This window comes from Oryctolagus cuniculus, chromosome 1 (genome assembly GCF_051225735.1).
Source record: "Oryctolagus cuniculus isolate XC-2025 breed Fujian yellow rabbit chromosome 1, ASM5122573v1, whole genome shotgun sequence".
Lineage (NCBI taxonomy): Eukaryota > Metazoa > Chordata > Mammalia > Lagomorpha > Leporidae > Oryctolagus > Oryctolagus cuniculus.
This window is the reverse complement of record NC_142867.1, coordinates 62043684-62046268: the sequence shown is the minus strand read 5'-3', so window position 1 is coordinate 62046268 and position 2585 is coordinate 62043684. Positions and strand designations below refer to the sequence as shown.

At 36.4% G+C, this 2585-nt stretch overlaps 1 protein-coding gene across 1 annotated transcript; it reads left to right on the top strand.

Annotated features, from left to right (window-relative positions):
* The first annotated feature begins 844 nt into the window (after positions 1 to 844).
* OR51L1 (olfactory receptor, family 51, subfamily L, member 1) lies at positions 845 to 1792 on the top strand. The gene has a single exon (NM_001171437.1). The coding sequence runs from the start codon at positions 845 to 847 to the stop codon at positions 1790 to 1792; it is 948 nt and encodes a 315-aa protein (NP_001164908.1).
* The last annotated feature ends 793 nt before the right edge of the window (positions 1793 to 2585 follow it).

Here is a 2585-nt window from a genome sequence, read left to right as displayed (position 1 = left end):
ATTGGGGTGTGAAACCACGAATAGAAGCATTTCTCTCTCTCTCTAACTCTAGTTCTCTCTCAAGCAAAAAAATTCATCTTGCACAAAAATTGTTGAAACCCATGCATAGTTTTCCTAATATGTGTTTTCCACAAACTTATGAAAATCCTTCATACTATAAAGCTTGTATATATGTGTGTGTGTATGTATAACTTTTGTTTTTTTTTTTTTTTATCATGAGCATGAGTGGTTTTGAGGTTAGGGGACTATTTGCTAGAGTTAATAGCTAAAATAAAGCAAATGTCCTGAAATTATGCATTTTTTTGTTTAACATATTTTTTTCATTTAATGGAATTTCATCTTTTATCTTTAAAACATAAATGTTTAAATACCGTAAACTATCAAATAAAATAAAAATTTGAATGGAAATTAGGTTAATTTTTAAAAAATCAGTTAAATTTCACAGAAGCAGTAACTAATTCATTTAGGAACATTATTGCCAGGAAGTTTAGTCAAAGCTATAGGTATTCTGACTTTTCTCTATTTTCATATTTATAATTTGTAGTAAATTTTTCTCTCTCTATTCCTGTGTTGCTTAAACTTTGCAGCGTGCTTGATGCAAATCCAACAAACTCCTGGTAAGAGATGATCATATTTGTGCAGACTACATTTTTGCTACAGTTTGCTTCTCTTTAATATTGGAAAATGTTTCTTACACAGAGACCATGCTATACCTTCATTATTGCTCTGTGAAATTAGAGGAAAGATATAGTTTGACTTGATCACATCATGTATGCTTATAGATAATTTTGTAGGAATAACACACAGTGTTTCTCACCATATGCCACATTACTGGAGGATCACCATGGTGATGTGGAATAACAGCAATGCTATGGAAACCATCTTTATCCTGAAGGGTTTTCCTGGTCTGGAATATGTTTATTCTTGGCTCTCTATCCCATTCTGTGTTGCATATTTGGTAGCATTTATTGGTAATGTTACCATTCTCTCTGTCATTTGGGTAGAGTCCTCTCTCCAACAGCCCATGTATTACTTCCTTTCCATCTTGGCACTGACTGACCTGGGTATGTCCCTCTCTACACTTCCCACCATACTTGTTGTATTATGGTTGGATGCTCGGGAGATCCAGGCAAGTGCTTGCTATGCTCAGCTGTTCTTTATCCACACATTCACATTCTTGGAGTCCTCAGTGCTGCTTGCCATGGCCTTTGACCGTTTTGTTGCTATCTGCCGTCCACTGCACTATGCCTCTATCCTCACCAACAGCGTGATTGGCAAGATTGGTTTGGTTTGCTTGCTACGAAGCATGGGAGTTGTACTGCCAACACCTTTGTTACTGAGACGCTATCACTACTGCCGCATCAACCACCTGTCCCATGCCTTCTGCCTGCACCAGGATGTTCTGAAACTCTCCTGTTCTGATGCCAGAATCAACAGCGTTTATGGACTGTGTGTAGTCATTGCCACACTAGGTGTGGATTCAGTCTTCATCCTTCTTTCCTATGTTCTGATTCTGAATGCTGTGCTGGGTATAGCATCCCGTGAAGAGCGGCTAAAGGCACTCAACACGTGTGTATCTCATATCTGTGTGGTGCTCATCTTCTTTGTGCCAGTCATTGGGGTGTCAATGGTCCATCGCTTTGGGAAGAATTTGTCTCCTACAGTTCACATGCTCATGGCTGACATCTACTTGCTTCTTCCCCCTGTACTTAACCCCATTGTCTACAGTGTCCGGACAAAGCAGATTCGTCTAGGTATTCTCCGCAAATTTGGACTAGGAGAGAGGTTTTAGGTAACTTCTGTCCTTTAGTTTACCATTGAAAATCTTGGGGAATCCATTTTTGCATAGGAGAAGTAAAATACTTATATATTGATTATCTGGTTAAATTACTAATTCTTTCATTTCCTCTTTAACTTTTATAAGATTCAAATTTCTTATGGTCAAATTGTAATAATAACAAATATTTTATCAATTCCTGATATCTTTACAAGACAATGTATGTAATAGAATTTATTTTTGAAAACAGTGCAAATTTGTTAATAGTAGTTATTAATTATAGTAATAGCAATAATTTTACTTATGAAATGTAACCATGCATACACAGTTTCTCATATCAATAGTAAAGATGGAAATACATCTTTCTACCTTTCTCCTTTTAGAATAGCTTTGTCCATATTTGTTTCTCATCTCACAAAGTCAGAGAAAGTTTGGAAATGGAATTTCTATGTTGGTTTTGAACTAATCAATCCTAATTATTATTTGTAACATCATCACTGGGCAATGATATGTCCTTCCCCCATTGCCATCCTACATATACTCTCTCTCTCTGTCAATTTGCCGGTACATATTAAGGCCCATATAAGAGTGTTGGCCAAGAAATTCTGCCAGTACATTTCTGAACCTCTGAACAATGGTGTAGAAACTCTATTGAGAACCATAGGACAGAATTCCACATCTCAGTCTGTGAATGGGTTGGGACTTGTGCAAAGTTTCCATTCTCATAGTTTGGTACTATTTCCTCTTGTTTTATGTCTGTGTGGCTCTTTAGTATTTTGTCCTTATCAATTTATCTCTTTTTGATATA

What these genes read in the sequence shown, in the direction of transcription:
- OR51L1 (NM_001171437.1), top strand. Translation starts at nt 845, where the DNA reads ATGGTGATGTGGAATAACAGCAATGCTATGGAAACCATCTTTATCCTG.